At 41.9% G+C, this 20,228-nt stretch overlaps 1 protein-coding gene across 2 annotated transcripts in view; it reads right to left on the bottom strand.

Annotated features, from left to right (window-relative positions):
- Nucleotides 1-10,009, bottom strand: part of TTC39A (tetratricopeptide repeat domain 39A) — a 76,605-nt gene extending 66,596 nt beyond the window's left edge. The window contains exon 1 of one of the 2 annotated variants that reach the window (XM_037905958.2): nucleotides 9,542-10,009. In XM_037905958.2, the coding sequence (XP_037761886.1) occupies nucleotides 9,542-9,591 (50 nt within the window). In that variant the 5' untranslated portion in view covers nucleotides 9,592-10,009. Of the gene's footprint in view, nucleotides 1-8,699; nucleotides 8,786-9,541 lie in introns of those variants that run through there. The other variant, XM_043521409.1, reaches the window with a different exon arrangement.
- Between the last annotated feature and the right edge of the window lie 10,219 nt (nucleotides 10,010-20,228).

Here is a 20,228-nt window from a genome sequence, read left to right as displayed (position 1 = left end):
ATGCCACTGTGTGTATGGTACAGACTGATTCATTATTGTAAGGTTGCTACTGAGTGCTATGCTGCACACATACTTATCTGTTATTGCAAAATTACAGTTCCATCCTGGGGCACTGGTCTTCTCTCCGCAAGAAAAAAAAGTCTTGATGCTTGTATTTTGAAAAAGTTAAACACAGAAGGGGAAATCCTCACCCCACTGATTTCAACAGAGCCAGGATTTAACCCCTAGAATTATATTATAGCTTCTGCCTCTGCAAGCAGACAAAAGGGTAGGTCTAATTTGGGCCTCCCAGTCTTTACAGTGGTCCCTTCAATGTTACCTCCAAAACATGCAGAAGTATTAAAACAATTAAATAAAAACAGGTTAAATTAGTTTAGATACTAACATATAAAAATACTCTCTCCATCATTTCAGCCCTTATATATGTAGGGGTAAGAGCTTTATATTTTAGACAGCTGCATCAAGCTTCACTATAAATCCACAGTATTCGCAGAAGTCTATTTAGGTCTGAGGCCTGAATAGCTTAACTGGGGAAAATGTATTACAAGACAAACAGACAGATGAGGTTTACCCAGAGATTCTGCAGCTCCCAATCTAGTCTGATCTCAAACTAAGCAAGGTTTGGTTAGGTTGGCACTTGGATGGGAGACATCCCCCCCGCCCCAGGGAATACGGGTGTTTCAGTAGGTGGTGCTCCTTTCTCCAAGTCAGGATTGAAATCAATGCCCTGGGATGTTGCTCAGGGGCACTAAGTTACTGGAGATGAAATCTTCTGAGTAAGATGTTAAACAGAGGTCTTGGCCATTTGCGCACACAGTGCAAGGCATATACAGCAACGACAAAACACAGCGCTGGGAGAGGGATTATTTACCCCCAAAGAAACTCCCTAGTACACAACCCAGTTGGTTGGGCTGGATATTTGGGCTAGGAAATCCTGAATAAGAGGATACTGAAATTATACCCTAACACTAATCCTTTCAATAACGCTTTGGGAGGGACCCTCTCTTCCTATGTAGGGCACCAGCACAATGGAGCCCCAATCCTGACTGCAGCCTCTCCACACTGTTGGACTCAGGTTCACTTACTCAGCAGATGAGTCTAACAAATACGTATTAAGGCAAAAGACTCAGAGTAGTGATCAATTATTCACAAGAGGGAAACCCATCAGAACAATCTCGTCACAGTTTCTCCAGCACCAGGCAATACAGCTTCAACCTCCCTTTGTTACCTAAATTTAGTCCAGGTCTACACTACAAACTTACATCAGTATGTCATGGATGTGAAAAATCCACATCCCTGAGTGAGTTATACCAACCTAACCCCCACTGTAGACAGTGCTATGTCAATGGGAGAGCTTATTTGGGAGAGTAGTTAAAACATGGCTTATACTACCAACTGTTGGGTTTTGGTTTTCAAATGGGTTGGTCTGCATATTGTTTAGGGCCTTTCTTCTCCTTAAACTAAGTTTCCCCTCTGTTAATGTAGCACATGTCGTTTCAATTGTCCCAGGAGAATGCCTATACTGTGTAAGCGAAGTACAATTAAAAGTGGCATATAACTCTCATGTGCACTGGGAGAATGGACTAGCTTGAGCTAGCACACGTCTTACCATTGTTTGGGGAAAAAAACTGTAGCTCTTAACCTGATTTCCTCAGCAGTTAATACGCTTGATAAATTCCCTTCACTAGTGCTGCCAGAAAGTGACCTACTTACCCGATTACTGAGCCCTGAACATTATACTGTTGCAATCTTGGTTTCTCCTGCTGCTGTAGAGATTTAACAGTGGGCCACAGCTAGCAGGAGGCTCAGAAATGACCAATGCTATTTTAAAAGAACACTTACTTCCAATTGTATTTCACAGTTCACCTATGGTGAGAAATGCTTCTCCCCAAAGCGAAGTGAACCCCACCAAAGGATGCAGGTTTCCTTTAAGAATGGACTGAGCAAAAATGAGTAGATTGTAACATCTCCACTGCAAAACAGAACTGTTGCAATTTGTTTTGATGCCCAAGCCACTAAAGACTGTATGTGCGATCAGTGATACTACGGATCCCCCTCCACCATGTAATTCTCAGAAATACTGCCATATATATGGCCATCACTGCCAATAATACTGGCCTCTAACACAATAACCCTGGGCAATCACAGACAATATAGGGGATATCAGGGCACATCTCTTCCATTTAAAGATTTTTTTTAATGGCTCACTGCTTTGAGTAATACTGTAGTGCCATAAACACAGTATGAATCAGAGACTAGTTTTTGATTTCCTCAATGCATAATGACTTTCAATCGTTTGGGAAGAGTTTCTTCTCTATTTTACAAACACTCCGAAAGTGGAGTCAGATCAGAAATAACCTAATATGAACAGCCATCTTGTGACCACCAAAAAGGAGAGAGAATTAACAATCAGCCTCCACAACGGTTTTTAAAAAGTTACTCTCTTTCCTTTTTCAGCCAATTTAGAAGCTTATAAATAATTCAAGAATGAATATGCATATAAAACAAAATCATTTTTGACATATCTGGTTCCTACCAACATCTGGAGACCATTTAGTACATCTGCAGGACAGCAATATCCCTTCTGGTTCTACATAGAAAGCTGGCAATGCCCCACATTTGACACATCTTTTTGTTCTGTGTTTTATACAGCACTAGCATAATGGCCTCTTGGGTCCATGACAAGAGCTGCTGGGGGCTATGATAATACAATACATTATAACAATAAATATTAATATGGCAACATGAAAGGATTTGATACCCATGTTCCTCACCTCTTCTCTACTGAAGACACACATGTGATAAAGTTCTTCTTGGTTTTAGAAGAACTTGGTCAGCAGTTGGATAATAATCTATTTGAACCCTTTGCCAGCTGTTCTATGACTGTGGTTCTCAACCAGGGCTCCGGGGCGCCCAGGGAGGCCATGAGCAGGTTTCAGGATGGCCGCCAAGCAGAGCTAGCATTAGACTCGCTGAGGCCCAGGGTAGAAAGGCAAAGCCCCACCGCATGGGACTGAAGCCCAGGGCCCTGAGCCCTGTCACCTGGGGCTCAAACTGAAGCCTGAGCAATGTAGCTTCGCGGGAGCCCCTGTGGCATGGGGCCCCAGGCAATTGCCCTGCTTGCTACCCCCTAACGCCAGCTCTGGCTTTTATATGCAGAAAACCAGTTGTTGTGGCACAGGTGGGCCCTGAAGTTTTTATAACATGGGGGGCGGGGGGGGGGCCTCAGAAAGACAAAGGTTGAGAACCTTTGTTCTAGGAGATACATACTATTCTAAAACTTACCACATTCATTTACAATATCACACGATTTAAGCAGTATTATAACACTCTGCTAAATGATTCTTCCCAGGTTTCTGGCCTAGCTGTCCATGGGACTTCTGGATAAATAAAACAGTGAAATGTAGCAGTGTGATTCTGTGGATAGGGAACTGCATTGTAAGCCCTGAGACCTGGGTTCTGCCACTGACTTACTTACATTCTGTTCCACATTTGGACAAGCACTTGAAAGAAAGAATAATAAATTCACTTACTTTTAAATAGCTTTGCTTCAGCAATACTCATGCCACTTGTGTGTTCCTTTTTTGTGAACATTTGAACAATTGAGATTTTATTGTCATGAATGTTCCCAGAATGCTAACTGCAATGTTACATGGGTGACTATTCCCACTAGAAATGCTTGCATGCTCATCCAGTCAAGGAAAAGAAAATACCATGTGAATTATCTGACCAACCACAAGATAACAATAGCTCAGATATCAGACACTTGCAGCAAACTGTTGAAGATCAATGCACAGAAAAAAATCCACTCCAAGCATTGTTATAAAATGAATTCATTCCAGAAAACTACAATCTGGTCATGGATATTCTGTGATGAGGAAGAAGCTATATATGTTGGGTAAATTATTCATTGTAAACCATTTACTCAGCACTAATGATTAACAAGTTCTAACAGCTCCTTCTTCCTTTAATTGAAACCAACAATGGCCCTTTTCACCAGAAAGATGCAATCTTTGTGTAGGCAAAACTCCTTGGACTGAGATGGATGAAATTAGAGGTTTTCTAACAATAAATTGGTTATTGGAATAAATATTGATTAGTTGATCATAACATACATGCACCTGTAAAAAATGTACCGTATTTGTAAAATTTGGTTTACATTGGAGTTAGTTTTTAATACTTGTTCTTTTGGGGTTTGTGTGTTTTGTGACAATTAGTTGCATTTTCTTGTAGTTCCCTATTGAGCAGCATGTTTTTAATTCCCTTTTAATTAAATTTGTACAAATAAGTTTCAAAATAAATTGCTCAATGATCAGATGTATTGGAAATGGAAAACAACACATTAATTGTGTATAAGTTTCTGTACAGTTCTGTGCACCTCTACAGCACTAAAATAAATAATAATAATACAAAATATTCTGACACACTGAGAATGATTGCTTGTGCCTTTAACCAGTTGTTTTTGGGTTGTTGTTTTTTTAAAGTCACAGAATCAAAGAAATGCAGGACTAGAAGGAACTTTGAGAGGTCATCTAGTCCAGCCCCCTGTGCTGAGGCTGGACCAAGTATACCTAAACCATCCCCGACAGGCGTTTATGTGACCTGTTCTTAAAAACCTCAAATGACAGGGATTCCACAACCTCCCTTGGACGTCTATTTCAGTGCTTAAATATCCTTAGAGTCAGAAAGATTTTCCTAATATTTAACTAAATCTCCCTTGCTGCAAAGTAAGCCTATTACTTCGTGTCCTACCTTCAGAAGGACAGAGAACACTGTCCTCTTTATAACAACCCTTAACATATTTGAAAACTTCTGAGGCTACTCTTCAGTCTTTTTTCCTCAAAATTAAACATGCCCAGTTTTTATCCTTTCCTCACAAATCAGGTTTTCTAAATCTTTTATCATTTTTGTTGCTCTCCTGTGGACTCACTCCAGTTTGTCCACATCTTTCCTAAAGTGTGGCACCCAGAATTGGACACAGTACTCCAGCTAAGGCTTCACCAGTGCTCAGTAAGACGGTACATCTACTATCTGTGTAATACACCCCAGAATGACATAAATCTTTCTCACAACTGCATCACTGTGTTGACTCATTCAATTTGCCATCTATTACAACCTCCAGATCCTTTTCAGAACACTACCCTCTAGCCAATTATTCTCAATTTTGTAGTTGTGCATTTAATTTTTGCTTCCTAAGTTAGTACTTTGCACTTGCCTTGATTGAATTTCATTTTGTTGAATTCAGACCAATTCGTCAAGTTTGTTTTGAATTCTATTCCTGTTCTCCAAAGTGCTTGCAACCCTTCCTATTGTTTCATCCGAAAATGTATAAGCACACTCTCCACTCCAATATCCAAGTCATTAATGAAAATATTGAGTAGTATCGGACCCTGGACAGATCTCTGCAGGACCTCACTAGATGCTTTGACAGTGAACCATTGATAACTACTCTTTGAGTATGGTTTTTTAACTAGCTGTACACCCACCTTATGGTAACTGAATCTAGACCACATTTCCCGAGCGTGCGTAGGAGAATGTCACGTAGGGCTGTGTCAGAAACCTTATTAAAATCTAGATTTAGCACACTACAGTTTCCCTTCTATCCTCAAGGCCAGTAACTCTGTCAAAGGAGGAAGTTAGGTTGGTTTGGTACGATTTGTTCTTGAGAAATCCATACTGGCAATTCCTTATAACTAGGGCCCTACCAAATCCATGGCCATGAAAAATGCATCACGGACTCTGAAGTCTGGTCTCCCCCTCATGAAATCTGGTCTTTTGTGTGCTTTTACCCTATACTATACAGATTTCATGGGGAGACCAGCATTTCTCAAATTGGGGGGTCCTGACCCAAAAGGGAGTTGCAGGGGGATCACAAGGTTATTTTAGAGAAGTCATGGTATTGCCACGCTTACTTCTGCCCTGCCTTCAGAACTGGGTGGCCAGAGAACGGCAGCTGTTGGCTGGGTGCCCAGCTCTGAAGGCAGCGCCCCGCCAGCAGAAGCAAGGTGGTAATACCACACCGGGCCACCCTTACTTTTGCGCTGCTGCCTTCAAAGCTGGGCGGCTGGAGAGTGACGGCTGCTGACTGAGGGCCCAGCTCTGCAGGGAGCAGCGCAGGAGTAAGGATGGCACTAACCAGGCCATGCTTACCTGTGCACTCCTGCTGGCAGCCGCTCTGCCTTCAGAGCTGGGATCCCAGCCACCAGCCGCCGCACTCCGGCCGCCCAGCGCTGAAGGCAGCGCCATAACCAGCAGCAGCGCATAGGTACGTGTAGCAGTACCACCCCCCCCCGGAACAATAACCTTGTGACCCCCTTACAACTCCTTTTTGGGTCAGGACCCCTACAATTACAACACCGTGAAGTTTCAGATTTAAATAGCTGAAATCATGACATTTAATTTTTTTTAAATCTTGCGACCGTGAAATTAACCAAAATGGACCATGAATTTGGTAGGGCCCTACTTATAACCCTATTATCCTTTAGGCACTTACAATTCGATAGTTTAATCATTTGTTCCGGAAGCTTTCCAGGTACCAAAGGTAGGCTGACTGGTCTACAGTTCCCCGGGTCCTCTTTGTTCCCTTTTTTAAAGACAGGTACTATGTCTGGACTTCTGCAGTCCTCTGGGACCTTACCTGTGCTCCATGAGTTCTCAGAATAATTGCTAATATTTCTGAGACTGCTTCAGCTAGTTCCTAAAGTACCCTAAGATGAAATTCATCAGGCCCTGCTGACTTGAATACATCTAACAACTAAATATTCTTTAACCTGCTCTTTCCCTTTGTGAGCTTGCATGCCTTCCCCCTTGTTGTTAATATTAATTGTGTTAAGTATCTGCTCACAATTATCCTTTTCAGTGAAAACTGAAACAAATTAGGCATTAAACACCTCAGCCTTCTTATGTTGTCTGTTATTACTAATTAGTCCCCTTTCCCTGCTAAGTAGAGGACCTGAACTTCCTTTCACCTTTCTCTTGCTGGCATGCTACTGGTATCAGATGGGGAGCAAAAAAAAAACTAAAATTGGGTGTCCTTGCTAGACCCCAGAGGGTGAATAAATGTGCAGTTGCCCCCAACTGAGACATAATACATTATGTAATTTTCAATGACTTACAGTATGAAAATCCAAGTATCCAGGGTACTTAACATATGTTAGATCAGAGTATGAAAGTTAGGTCCAGTAGTTACAGGAAGGAAACAAGAATTGAGTATACTGGATGTACTGAAAGCATCAGCAGCTGAGTCAGTGTGATTTTTGGCACATCATTCCTTGTCTCCCAAAATTTAAACAAAAATACCTGATGCTTCTGAATAAACATTCCTTCTTGTGCCCAAAACTTACTCTCCAACAAATGCCTGTGTAATGTGGTCACAACCACACTGAGCCATTACCACATTAATCAATCTTCATTATGTAACAGCCTTGCAAAATCATCATGAAAATGTATTAGCCCAGGCATAAAATCCACTCATCTACCCTTAAAAATGGGGAAAAAAAAACAAAAAAAAAAACAACTCCATGACATTTTAGTAGCCTGTTACAAAAATTCTTGTCCAAGGAGAATATGGCAGTACAATTGTACAAGGTTGTTATAAACACATTAAAACACTCAGCGTTTTTGGCTCCTCACAATGGTTCTATAGGAAGCGTAAATTTGCTAATCACTCAGTCGCTCTTGGTCCTCGCCAGCAACTCTAACCAACGTTAATGGAAGTTCCGTGGCAGATACTTATGCTCTAAAATCCAGGAAACACTTTCTGCCATGGTTTTTCTAGATCAATTTAAATCTTGTATTGAAGTTATTCTCTCAGTTTGCACATATAAATCCTACTAAGCCCAATGCAAGTTACTTATGTGTGGAAAGAGGTAAAAAAAATATATCAAATCTGTAGATGCACTTTGAAACCACTTTATAAAACATCAGATTCTAGGCTACTATGTACCGCAGACTGATCTTTTATCAATAAATGTCTTCCTTGTCTGCTAAAGGACAATAGCTTTAAGTTTGTTACATTGACTTTGATTGTACAACAAATTGTTTATTTCAAGAATCTTCATATTATGTGGGGAGTCTATTCTCAGAGGTAAATAAGATATGCTAACTTTTAGACTGGAGCATATAAGATTCCAGATCCGAGCTAATTATTTAAACACAGATTCACTTGTTAACCAAAGTACCACCCCCCCGACACACACACACACACACACACACGAATTTAATCAGTTTTAGAAGTGTGCATGTGAGAGGGCTGAATCTTACCTCCTGCAACACTAAATGTACTTTAAAAAAAAGAGATAAAATATTGAACTGTGCAACAGTAAGAGACAATGTTATACTACTAAGGTATGACAAATCTACTCAAACAAAAGCTCAAAAATAAGGCCTGGATCCTGCAAACAGTTACACATTGTAAGTAGTACCACAGACTTCAATTATACTATTCACTTGAGTCAAGTTAAATTTACATTTAACTGTTGCAGGACCAGGGGTTAAGTAAGTCCTTTATTTGAATGGTCTACGCTAAAATGACCAGAGGTCCTGATTTTGGGGTCTTTTTCTTATATAGGCTCCTATTACCCCCACCCCCACCCCGATTTTTCGCACTTGCTGTCTGGTCACCCTCGTCTACACAGAAAAACCTCATTAGAGCAAAACAAAAAGGAGCAGATGATAAACACTTTGTACTGACATAGCACCTTTTACAGATTGGGAGAGTGAAGAACTTGCTCAAAGTTCACAAAAATCAGCATGCCAGGTGGAAATAAACCCCAGGATGTGACTCCCATGTCCCTGCTGGAGTAATTAGATCAGGCAGCTTAAAAGGCATCAGGGTTCTTAAACTGACTTAAAGCAATTAAAAGATCACATGAGCTTGATTTCCTTGTTAGCCCAAAATAGGGACCCCTCATCTCATGGAGTTTTTATTATTATTTAAACTGATGGCATCTCAGGCCAGCTCAAGAGCAGAAAACACATCTGATCTCAAATCCGTCTTCTCTGAGGGAGCAGGAACTAGATGTCAAAATATAAGAATACAACACCAGCTGGGAATAAGCAAGGATTGTTCATCCATCAAACAAACCGTCTCCATTTCCCCTGACCTTAAGATACCATAACCCACCTTCAAAATTAAATGACTATATGGCACAGGTTTCCTTTACAAAAGAGTGCCCGAGAAAACCGGAATGGCTCGCAGGTGCCATCAAGCCACCATGTCATGACAATGGTTTTCAAAATCCGGACTGAAAACGCTTTAAAACGTTTAGGAGAACACAGTATCCTTCCCCCCAGAGGCAGCACGAGGTGTTTCCATGGATTGGGGGTGGGTGTATGTAGCTATCTGTCGCACACAAGCTACAAGCACAAGCCCAGCAAGCTGCCCCCGCCCCCCCTTCTAGCTTTGCCTTCTGAGACCCAACGCCGAGACTCCAGGTGACACACCTGTGGCCAGGCCCGTGGGCCCAGCCCCTCTAGGTGCCCCAGCCCAGCCGCGCGCCCCCGGCACCCCAGGGCAGCGGGTCCCTGCCACGGCGCAGACCTGGGGCCGCCTTTCCTGCTGCCGGGTCTCCGGGCGGCTCGGAAGTCCATGAAATAAGCGGCAGGGGCCGGTTGCCCTGACTCCAGCGGTGCTCCGGCAGCGGGCAAGGCTCGGGCTGATGCAGCAGCCGTCTCATGGTGGGGGCCAGCCAAAGCAGGCGGGGCCGCAGGTCGGGCTCTCCCCTGGGCCGGGCCACCCCTGCAGGTTAGCGGCGGCTCCTGCTCCCAGCTGCGGCCCTGCGCATCGCTGGGGCTGAAGAGGGCCCGGCTTGCGCGTGGCGGCTGTCGAGGGGGAACCCTTCCCGCCCTCGAGGCCCCTGGCCCGCCGCGCGCCCGGAGAGCCCCGGGACGGTGCCCGCACCCGCACCGGGTTGCACCCGCACCGCAGACACCGGGGTGCAGGCCTGGTCCAGGGGAACCCCGCCAGGGCAGAGAGCTGACACGACTGCTCCCGGAAGGTAATCGTGAAGGAGGTGCCCAGCTGACTGTACCAGCACAGCGGTGCACAGGGCGAGTTTCACGAGCACAGTGCAAGTTAGGTGCAGCCTGCTGCCAAATTAATAATGCAGAATTAAACTTGCTTGCTGGATGTTAGGTCTTTTGTCTGTAGTATGTGGGTGTGTGGCTCAGGCGCTGTTTAATTCCCTGCGCCCCCATGATCCCTTCCACATTCAAAGGTCGAGTCCATTAAATTAAATAGGGCAGAAGAGTAAAGTTCTGTTCACCAAGGAATCAGTGCCCCCCTGGATTTTATTTCTCCCTCTTACTTGACAAGTAGGAAAGTGGAGGTCACAGCAGTAGCAGAACTAGGGCCGGGGAGAGTTCATGAGGTGTGTGTTTGAAAACTGGTGCAGTGTATGAAAGAGAACAGAGTCAAAAAAAGTAATCTTAAATTAATTAAAGTGTACCATGGAATTGCTATCCATAGAGATTCTATGCTTGAATAATAATACAAGAGTAGCAACATACTACCAGCCTTCTGACCAGAATGGTGACCATGAGTGTGACATGCTCAGGGAGAGTAAAGAGGTTATAAAAATAGAAAATAATAATAATAATAGAAAAGGAGTACTAGTGGCACCTTAGAGACTAACCAATTTATTTGAGCATAAGCTTTCGTGATCTACAGCTCACTTCATCGAATAGACACAAGAGTGGAATGCCTGAAAGCTGCATGGAAACATTTCAAAAACACCCATAATAGAGGCTCAAATTAAATGTATACCCCAAATTAAAAAAATAGCAAGAGGACCAAAAAAGAGCCACCATGGCTAAACAACAGAGTAGAAGAGGTGTTTCCTGGCAAATAGGCACCCATTAAAAATTGGAAGTGAAATCCTGCTGAGGAAAATCGAAAGGGGCATAACCTCTGGAAAATGAAGTGTAAATATATAATTAGGCAGGGTAAAAAAGAATTTGAAGAGCAACTAGCAAAGATACAAAAACTAACACCACAATTTTTCAAAGTATATCAGAAGCAAGAAATCTGCCAGTCAGTCAGTTTTCAGAGTAGCAGCCGTAGAAAGCGGGGTGCAGGCCTGGCCCAGGGGAACCCCGCCAGGGCAGAGAGCTGACACGACTGCTCCCGGAAGGTGATTGTGAAGGAGGTGCCCAGCTGACTGTACCAGCACAGTGGTGCACAGGGCCGTGTTAGTTTGTATTCGCAAAAAGAAAAGGAGGACTTGTGGCACCTCAGAGACTAACAAATTTATTTGAGCATAAGCTTTCGTGAGCTACAGCTCACTTCATCGAATGCATTCAGTGGAAAATACAGTGGGGAGATTTATACACATAGAGAACAGGAAACAATGGGTGTTACCATACACACTGTAAGGAGAGTGATCACTGAAGGTGAGCTATTACCAGCAGGAGAGCAGGGGGAAAAAACAAGCTCTCGTCCCGTAATGCCCCTACTCCACTTGCGCTACATTGATGACATCATCATCATCTGGACCCATGGAAAAGAAGCCCTTGAGGAATTCCACCATGATTTCAACAATTTCCATCCCACCATCAACCTCAGCCTGGACCAGTCCACACAAGAGATCCACTTCCTGGACACTGTGGTGCTAATAAGCAATGGTCACATAAACACCACCCTATACCGGAAACCTACTGACCACTATGCCTACCTACATGCCTCTAGCTTTCATCCAGACCACACCACACGATCCATTGTCTACAGCCAAGCTCTACGATACAACCGCATTTGCTCCAACCCCTCAGACAGAGACAAACACCTACAAGATCTCTATCAAGCGTTCTTACAACTACAATACCCACTTGCTGAAGTGAAGAAACAGATGGACAGAGCCAGAAGAGTACCCAGAAGTCACCTACTACAGGACAGGCCCAACAAAGAAAATAACAGAACGCCACTAGCCATCACCTTCAGCCCCCAACTAAAACCTCTCCAATGCATTATCAAGGATCTACAACCTATCCTGAAGGATGACCCATCACTCTCACGCATCTTGGGAGACAGGCCAGTCCATGCTCACAGACAGCCCCCCAACCTGAAGCAAATACTCACCAGCAACCACACACCACACAACAGAACCACTAACCCAGGAATCTATCCTTGCAACAAAGCCCGTTGCCAACTGTGCCCACATATCTATTCAGGGGACACCATCATAGGGCCTAATCACATCAGCCACACTATCAGAGGCTCGTTCACCTGCACATCTACCAATGTGATATATGCCATCATGTGCCAGCAATGCCCCTCTGCCATGTACATTGGTCAAACTGGACAGTCTCTTTGTAAAAGAATAAATGGACACCAATCAGACGTCAAGAATTATAACATTCAAAAACCAGTTGGAGAACACTTCAATCTCTTTGGTCACTCGATTGCAGACCTAAAAGTGGCAATACTTCAACAAAAAAACTTCAAAAACAGACTCCAGTGAGAGACTGCTGAATTGGAATTAATTTGCAAACTGGATACAATAAACTTAGGCTTGAATAGAGAGAGTGGATGGGTCATTACACAAAGTAAACTATTTCCCCATGATTATTCCCCCCCCTCCACCCCCCACTGTTCCTCAGACGTTCTTGTCAACTGCTGGAAATGGCGCACCTTGATTATCACTACAAAAGGTCCCCCCACCCCCGCTCTCCTGCTGGTAATAGCTCACCTTAAGTGATCACTCTCGTTACCATTGTTTTATGTTCTCTATGTATATAAATCTCCCCACTGTATATTCCACTGAATGCATCCGATGAAGTGAGCTGTAGCTCACGAAAGCTTATGCTCAAATAAATTGGTTAGTCTCTAAGGTGCCACAAGTCCTCCTTTTCTTTTTGCAAACAATGACTATGGTGACTGGACAATCAAGGTGCTACAAGAGCATGCAAGGAAGACAAGGCCATTGTGAAAAAGCTAAATGAATTCTTTGCATTAGTCTTCATTGGAAAGGATATGACCACACCTGAGCTATCCTTTTTAGGTGACAAGTCTGAGGAACTGTCCCCAGATTGATGCGTTGATAGTAATGACAATTTTTTAAAAAAGGCTCCAGAGGTGATCATGGCAACTAAAGGTCAGTAAGCCTAACTTCAGTACCAGGCAAACTGGCTGAAACTATAGTAAAGAACAGAATTATTGGACACATAGATGAACACAATATGTTGTGTACACCGCTTTTGTAAAGGGAAATCATGCTTCACCAATTAGCATTCTTTGAGGGGGACAAATACGTGGATAAGAGTGAACCAGTGGATATAGTATACTTGGACTTTCAGAAAGCCTTTGACAAGGACTCTCACCAAAGACTCTTAAGCAAAGTAAGCGGTCATAGGATAAGAGGGAAGGTCTTCTCATGGATCAATAACTGGTTAAAAAAAAAGACAGGAAACAAAGGGTAAGAATAAATGGTCAGTTTTCAGAATGGAGAAAGGTAAATAGTGGGGTTCCCCAAGGATTTATACTGGGATTGATGTGGATTAAACACATTCATAAGTGATCTGGAAAAAGGGGTAAACATTGAGGTGGCAAAATTTGCAGATGATACAAAATTACTTAAGATAGAAAAGTCCAAAGCAGATTGCAAAAAGTTACAAAGGAATCTCACAAAACTGGGTGACTGGGCAAAAAAATGGCAGACGAAATTCAATGTGGATAAATGCAAAGTAATACACATTGGAAAACATAATTCCAGCAATAGATACAAAATTATGGGGTCTAAATTGGCTATTACCGCTCAAGAATGAGATCTTGGAGTCATTGGTGTTAGTTCTCTGAAAACATCTGCTCTATGTTCAATGACAGTCAAAAAAAAAAAAAGCTAACAATGTTAGGAAGGGATAGAAAAATCAGACAGTAAATATCATAATACCACTATATAAATCCATGGTACTCCCACACGTTGAATACTGTGTGCAGTTCTGGTCACCCCATCTCAAAAAAATATATATATTAGAACTGGGGAAAGGACAGAGAAGGGCAACAAAAATTATTAGGGGGTATGGAACAGCTTCCACATGGGGAGAGATTAAAAAGACTGGGACTGTTCAGCGTGGAAAAGAAATTACTAAGGGATGTCTGATGGAGGTCTATAAAATCATGAATGGTATGGAGGAAATTAGTAAGGAAGTGTTATTTACCCCTTCACATGACACAAGAACCAAGGATCACTTGATGAAATGAATAGGCAGAAGATTTAAAACAAACAAGCAAACGGAAGTGCTTCTTTACGCAACACACAGTCAGCCTGTTGCCAGGGAACGTTGTGTAGACATAAGCATAACTGGGTTCACAAAAGAATTAGATAAGTTCATAGGTTTGAATTTAACCCAGGTGGTTTTTCAGTAAAGGTTATTACCGGAGATAGGCCCAAACCAAATTTACTAATCCAAAACTCCTTTGAATTTTGGGGTTCAAATACCTACATTTTGCACAGGGATTGTATGATTTGTAAATGGCCAAGCCAAAACCTCACATAGAAAAAGCCCTGAACTGCAGGGTGTATGGAATCTAGATCCAAATTTTGAAGCTTTGACTATCTCTACACCTTTCAGAATACACCGAATATTTAAGAATTAGGAAGGGTTAATAGTAATGAAAATTGAGATATTTGTGCCTTTGAAAATCTCTCTCTGCATAGCTAACCCTATACATACCAAGTTCCTTGTTATACATTCACATCTGGAGGAAGACTGAACATTTAGTCTATGGTAAATCTAAAGTGCTTTTCATCTTGGGTCTGTCTGTGTATTTAAAATACATCACCCACAAAGTTGGATGCTTGACAGTGCTGAAAGAGTAAGTACAAATCCAGGCTAATCCACAAGGGTGAGAGAATCTGAGTAAGTGAGGAAATTGTGTCCCTCTAATGGTTTAGGCCAGGGGTTCTCAAACTGGGTGTCAGGACCCCTCAGGGGGGTCACAAGGTTATTACATGGGGGGGGTCGCAAGCTTGTCAGCCTCTACCCCAAACCCTGCTTTTTCCTCCAGCATTTACAATGATGTTAAATATATTAAAAAGTAAAGGAGTAGTTGTGGCACCTTAGAGACTAACCAATTTATTTGAGCATAAGCTTTCGTGAGCCACAGCTCACTTCATCGGATGCATACTGTGGAAAGTGTAGAAGATCTTTTTATACACACAAAGCATAACAACACCATCCTGGCCACTATAGATGTAGAAGCCCTCTACACCAACATTTCACACAAAGATGGACTACAAGCCGTCAAGAACACTATCCCTGATAATGTCACGGCTAACCTGGTGGCTGAACTTTGTGACTTTGTCCTTACCCATAAGGACTGTTTTACATTTGGGGACAATGTATACCTTCAAATCAGCGGCACTGCTATGGGTACCCACATGGCCCCACAGTATGCCAACATTTTTATGGCTGACTTAGAACAACGCTTCCTCAGCTCTCGTCCCCTAACGCCCCTACTCTACTTGCGCTATATTGATGACATCTTCATCATCTGGACCCATGGAAAAGAAGCCCTTGAGGAATTCCACCATGATTTCAACAATTTCCATCCCACCATCAACCTCAGCCTGGACCAGTCCACACAAGAGATCCACTTCCTGGACACTGTGGTGCTAATAAGCGATGGTCACATAAACACCACCCTATACCGGAAACCTACTGACCACTATGCCTACCTATATGCCTCCAGCTTTCACCCTGACCACACCACACGATCCATTGTCTACAGCCAAGCTCTGGGATACAACCGCATTTGCTCCAACCCCTCAGACAGAGACAAACACCTACAAGATCTCTATCAAGCATCCTTACAACTACAATACCCACCTGCTGAAGTGAAGAAACAGATTGATAGAGCCAGAAGAGTTCCCAGAAGTCACCTACTACAGGACAGGCCTAAAAGAAAATAACAGAACGCCACTAGCCATCACCTTCAGCCCCCAACTAAAACCCCTCCAACGCATTATTAAGGATCTACAACCTATCCTGAAGGACGACCCATCACTCTCACAAATCTTGGGAGACAGGCCAGTCCTTGCCTACAGACAGCCCCCCAACCTGAAGCAAATACTCACCAGCAACCACATACCACACAACAGAATCACTAACCCAGGAACCTATCCTTGCAACAAAGCCCGTTGCCAACTGTGCCCACATATCAATTCAGGGGACACCATCACAGGGCCTAATAACATCAGCCACACTATCATAGGTTCGTTCACCTGCACATCCACCAATGTGATATATGCCATCATGTGCCAGCAATGCCCCTCTGCCATGTACATTGGTCAAACTGGACAGTCTCTACGTAAAAGAATAAATGGACACAAATCAGATGTCAAGAATTATAACATTCATAAACCAGTCGGAGAACACTTCAATCTCTCTGGTCACGCGATTACAGACATGAAAGTTGCGATATTACAACAAAAAGACTTCAAATCCAGACTCCAGCGAGAGACTGTTGAATGGGAATTCATTTGCAAATTGGATACAATTAACTGAGGCTTGAATAGAGACTGGGAGTGGCTAAGTCATTATGCAAGATAACGTATTTTCTCTTGTTTTTTCCTACCCCCCACCCCCTCAGACGTTCTTGTTAAACCCTGGATTTGTGCTGGAAATGGCCCACCTTAATCATCATACACATTGTAAGGAGAGTGATCACTTTAGATAAGCTATTACCAGCAGGAGAGTGAGGTGGGGGGAGGTATTTTTTCACGCTTTGTGTGTATAAAAAGATCTTCTACGCTTTCCACAGTATGCATCCGATGAAGTGAGCTGTGGCTCACGAAAGCTTATGCTCAAATAAATTGGTTAGTCTCTAAGGTGCCACAAGTACTCCTTTTCTTTTTGTGAATACAGACTAACATGGCTGTTACTCTGAAACCTGTCATATTAAAAAGTGTTTTTCATTTATAAGGGAGGGGGTTGCCCTCAGAGGCTTGGTATGTGAAAGGGGTCACCAGTACAAAAGTTTGAGAACCACTGGTTTAGGCATTACTACGGTAGCAGTTCCATGCTGACAATATCCCACCTGACCATTAAGAAGCAAAAGATAACAGGTTGCAAGAGAGCCCCATCTAGTCCTTGTTGGCCACACACATAGTAACTGCAATGCAGGGCTTTAAGAGTAGAAATTGTAAAATAGGGGAAAGCGTAGAGAACCTCAGGGTTCCAAAAGGACTTCAGAAGATTCTCTCCCCTCCCTCCCCCACAAAAGAAAAAAAAATCAAGTGAGAATTGAAATAATCATCCCCTTATTCTTAAACTGGTATTACAACTTCAGTTCAGCAAAATTATTTCAAAGGTAATTTCTGAGCTGTGAAAATGTTTCTGTATTGACTTTTTTGGGATCAGATGAATATTTCAATATATTAGGCTATGCAGATACATGGAATTTTTCAGACCAGCCTGCTACAGTAGAGGTGATATAAATAGCCCAGTGTGTAAATTCTTTAAACTAGACAGAAACTGTACTGGAATGCATATTTAATACTGGTGGAGTTTTTGTGTTGACTCCTGGACACGTAACCAAATGTATTGGTAATAAATCAATGTTAGCTTCCCTCTGGGATATTTCTGCCTCATACATTTTCATTTAATATGAGTTAGTGAATTTACCAACTCTTCGTGCAACAAAGAGAAAAATCCATAAACAGTATTCAGAGCCATTAGACATAGTATCCCACCTTTCCAGTGTTATTTTTAATCCTTAGCAGACTAGCACTATATTGTATGCACTGTAATGGAATTATGTTCAGTTCAAGCACACTTATGATGCAGCTTTTGTTCACTCCTTTTTAGTAAATAGCCTGGGTCTTCTAGAAGAAGAAATAGCCATCAGTTAAGTGTAAACTTTTTTAAGACCTCCAGGATTTGAGTTATTTATTTTACAGAACTCAAAAGTGCAATACACATCTTGTAGTTCAAATGCTACATGTCCTCTGCCCCAGAGAGTTAACTTAGCAATGACACCAAAGCGATATCAAGGGTAAAGATAACAACAATACGACTCCCCTTACACAACAATACTTAACATCGAATGATGAAACAAAAATTGTTTGTATGAATAAATTAGGATGAATTAATTTCATATGAGCATCTTCATAGAAGTGAATCATAAGGAGGAATTTTTTTTTTATCCTTGTAAGATGAAACACCATGTGCAGCTGAGGCTAGATTGAAAAGGCCACTATTGATAGAGACAAACGTTCAGACCTCCAGACGATAGCACAAAGAGTGGAGCGTGAAAGCTAAATCACTTTATGGTATTTAATATTTGCATTACATTTGTTGTTTAAAGATACAGTCATCAGGAAGAAACGCTCGGTTGTTGCTACAATAAAAGCAAGAATAAACCATGTAATGGAAAAACTAGCAGTTTCAGCAAAATAAAACCACTTATTGCACTCACTTATAAAAACACTCTGTTAGAATATCTGTTTTCTTTCAGTCACTGTGACTTGTTGAACAAGCCCTAAAAGTTGTCTGCCAAGTGAGTGGTTAGGGCCCGTGCCCTACAGCCCCTGGCTACTGGGTGAAATCCTGACTTAAGTCAATAGGAGTTTTGCAATTGATTTCAATAGGGTCAGGAGTTCACCCACTATTCCTGACAGACAACTCTCTACCTAAGGCATCTGAAAGTAATATTTTTTCAAATAGCACTTTAGTATTCTTTTTGTTGCGATACTGGGTGCATACACAGATAGAAGAGAACAAACAGTATAATACCTCTCCTGCCCATGATATATATTGAATTAAAAATTGATCTTTTTAATTTCACATTGAAATGGGGTAAAATTCCTGTAACGCTGGACAAAAACTTGCTCTTTTCCCAGTGACTGTAGTTAGGTTTCAAAAATTAAACTATTTGGCATATGCAAATACCACCACACTTCACACTGGAAACATGTCCAACCAGGCCAAATAATAGTAATAAAATACTCTTCACTTCCACAGTGCCCTGAGGATCTCAAAATCTTTATTATACAACATCTATATTGCAGTAGTGCCTAAAGGCCACAACCACGTTAGGCCTCATTGTGCTATGTGTTGTACAAACAAATTAAAAACATTAAGCCTCAACGCTATTGGAAGATTGGGAAATATTGTCATTATTTAACAGATAATTAAGTTAAAAATGACTTGCCCAAGGTCATACAACAAACCATTGGTAGAACAGGGCGAGAATCCAGGAGTCTTAGTGTCTCAAGGAGCCCCACTCCATTCTTCTCCCCACTAGACAGCTTTGCCTCTAATCACCTCCAATCTGCTCTAATGTTTTGGGCATTGTCTACCCTCAATGGTTCGCCAGCAGTGTAGCTGTATCACTGCAAACCCCTAAAGTACACCATTTACACTAGCATAAGTTGTTACACAAGTGTAAATCACATGTACACTAGTGGTTTGCATGTGTGCATTACACTGCTGGCTAAAACTCCAGTGTAGACCGGACCTAATAATATCTGTACCAAAAGAATGGAATTGCAGTCTTGAAACAGGTAAGGTCTTCTATTTGTGAAAGATCTTGTCTAGTTCTACTAGTGATTTATTAAATGACAGCTCTGGTTATTATTGTTTAATCATTTAGGCTTGAGTTGCATAATTACAGAGGGTTACAACTCTGCAATTTTATTACAATTATGATGAATGAAACTTGTCTGTATGCCTGCTGTCTCGTTAAGAAGGTAAACTATAGAATTAGGTTCATGGGTACCCCATTTGTCTATTAGTAACTTATACAGCTGACTTTATGGCACATCATAAAAAAGCAAGCTTGCAAAATTAGGTACAAGTAATTGTTTCAAATGGATGACAAATCACTTCATTTGTTACTTCATCTACTTATATAAATTCACCTATTTCTCCCTTAGAATGGTCTCTCTGAAAACAAACTTAAGCTCTCCTTTTCTACCCATGTTGTAAGAGACATGGAAATAGCATGTGAATGAGTCTATGCTTCCTTGTTCTAGTCAGATTGTTCAGTGCGCTTAGGCATGAGTATGATTTAAACTTAAATTTAAACATTTAGTAATGAAACTGTCACTTTGAAATATGTATCTGTTTCAGTGAGGAGGCTCAAACTCTGAGCACTGAATTAGGGTGTCTGGTATTTTAGTCACTGCCTAAAATCTCTGATGAAGAGGACTAGAAAATACATTATTCAGATAGTTCAAGATTTAACTTGGAGATAAGAAAAGCCTGGCTATTCAAACAGCGTATATATGTAT

The sequence above is a fragment of the Chelonia mydas genome, chromosome 8 (genome assembly GCF_015237465.2).
Source record: "Chelonia mydas isolate rCheMyd1 chromosome 8, rCheMyd1.pri.v2, whole genome shotgun sequence".
Taxonomy (NCBI): Eukaryota; Metazoa; Chordata; order Testudines; family Cheloniidae; genus Chelonia; species Chelonia mydas.
Note: the sequence above shows the minus strand (reverse complement) of the source record. Positions and strands in the feature narration are given on the sequence as shown.